Source organism: Hippocampus comes, unplaced genomic scaffold, assembly GCF_001891065.2.
Source record: "Hippocampus comes isolate QL1 unplaced genomic scaffold, H_comes_QL1_v1.1 scaffold140, whole genome shotgun sequence".
Taxonomy (NCBI): domain Eukaryota; kingdom Metazoa; phylum Chordata; class Actinopteri; order Syngnathiformes; family Syngnathidae; genus Hippocampus; species Hippocampus comes.
Genome location: NW_017805115.1, coordinates 29,085 through 31,102, shown reverse-complemented (window position 1 = coordinate 31,102; position 2,018 = coordinate 29,085). Strand labels below are relative to the sequence as shown.

Below are 2,018 nucleotides of genomic sequence, written 5' to 3'. Positions count from 1 at the left end.
AGGACGCCCCCAGTGCAACCCCTCCACCGTCACCGGGGGTGACTACTGGAGAACGTTTCATCCTGTCGCTGTCGCAGCCTCGTACCTTTGAGTAGCAGAATGGGAGTTGGTGGTGGGCGGGGTGGGGGGGAGGGTGCTGTGTGAAAGGATGGTGAGAGGAGCAGCCAGTCGTGAAGGACAGGCGCAGCTTGAGTGGCGCAGATGCGTCCGCTTCCGCCGTGGCTCTACATCATCTCCCCTTGGCTGGGCAAGCAAGCAGGGTGGGGAGATGGCTGCTATCCTTCCCGGGCTCGCTCTCACGCAGAGCAACCGTTGTGCTTTACGCATACAAATTTGGAAGCAAAGGGCTGGTCGACACTCGGGGTTGGCCATCTCAAAGAATTGCCTCGCTGGAACATCAGGAAAATTAGCATTCACTGCTCAATTATTAACCATACAGCATTGGCATCTCGTTGTGGTTGTTCAAAACTGCTACACCCACAGCTTTCGAGAAAAGGTGCTGATTGATTGATTGATTGATCGATTGAATTTATTCAGTGATCGCACAAAAAAGCGTCCCGCCACTCTGCCAGGCATCACAATAAAGCCCAATTGTGGTCCTCAACATACAGCAGGAAATGAAATCCAAAACATGAAAGGAGGTGGAGGCAAATGGTTGAGGAGTTTTCAAGATGTCGGAGTGCCCCGGTTCGGTATCCCACGAGACGAATGCCACTGCTGTGGGTGCCATCCTTACATTGAGACCCAAAACAAAGGGGGCGCTCTTCAGCTGACCTTTGATAGGCTAAGCTACGGTGTTATGAAGAGAAAGGCCATTTTCATTTGCATCTTTGCATCTCTGTAATAGCGCCACAGTGTCAAAAATGAATTTATGAGTAGTATTTGCCGTCCCCATCGACCACTTCCTCCCACCCTGGGATGTGGGTGCCTGCACCCCCCACCCATTTCATGACACTCATTGATTTTTTTTTTTAGTATATGGCATTGAAAAATGGATGGTGGGGCCACAAATGGTCCCCCGGCGATAGTTTGCACACCGATGCTCTAAACCGGGGGTGCCCAATACATCGATCGCGATCGACCGGTAGCCCGCGAACTGGTCCCAAGTCAAATGCGGCGTGAATACGAGTGCAAATAAATTGTCAGTCGCCCCTTGGCCAAAGCGGGCAGGGATGGGCCCCGGCCGCCTCGTGACCCCGTTGGGGCCGCCGAGCGCCACGGGAAACGGACGGATGGCCGGTCACCGAGCGGCTCCCATGTTCTTGGATTTGCCTTCTTGCAGACATCCCCGGCAACCAGGGGGACAAGACGGGCACCATGCTGTCGGACGGCGCCATCTACAGCAGCATCGATTTCACCACCAAAGCCAACTACGGCAGCCCGGGCCAAGCGTCGCAGGCCACGCCTTACGCCACCACTCAGATCCTGCACTCGGGCAGCATCCACGAGCTGGCCGTGGAGCTGCCCGAAGCCCAGTGGAAGGCCTCGCTACAGGCCAAGCAGGAGATGGCCAACTTGGGCTACTCGCTGCCCGACAAGAACTCCTGCAACAACAGTAAGTGGCAAGGCGGACCCGTGGCCGCCCCCTTTGAACGTGGCTCTCGATGGCTCTCCCATCCGGAGCCCCGGCACTCGCTCAGAAGCACGCAAGCTTGTCTTGGAACCTTCTTTGGACCTTTTCCATTTCCTCCCGACTCGAGTAAACAAGCTGCGCTCTCGGAGCGATAATTCACTGATGCTCCACTCATATGGTGAAACACCCGCAGATTAATTACTTGCAAATGGCCAGATCGGTAGTCGTCATGCATATGTATGATCTCATTTGTGAACAGCCCGAGAAGGGGATTGGTTCGACTTTGTAGTCGTATAACACGCACGTGTACAGTAGAACAGGGGTCCCCAACCTTTTTTGCCCCACGGACCGGTTTAAGTCAGACAATATTTTCAGGGACCGGCATTTAAGGTGTGGCGGATTAATACAACAAAATAATATGGTATGAGCTGCATGAAAACTGTGG

The 2,018-nt window shown here is 54.1% G+C and overlaps 1 protein-coding gene across 1 annotated transcript in view; it reads left to right on the top strand.

Moving 5' to 3' along the window:
- Positions 1-2,018, top strand: part of robo2 (roundabout, axon guidance receptor, homolog 2 (Drosophila)) — a 294,794-nt gene that overhangs the window by 268,312 nt on the left and 24,464 nt on the right. The window contains exon 21 of the mRNA XM_019865530.1: positions 1,214-1,555. Coding sequence (XP_019721089.1) covers positions 1,214-1,555 — 342 coding nt within the window. The remainder of the gene's footprint in view (positions 1-1,213; positions 1,556-2,018) is intronic.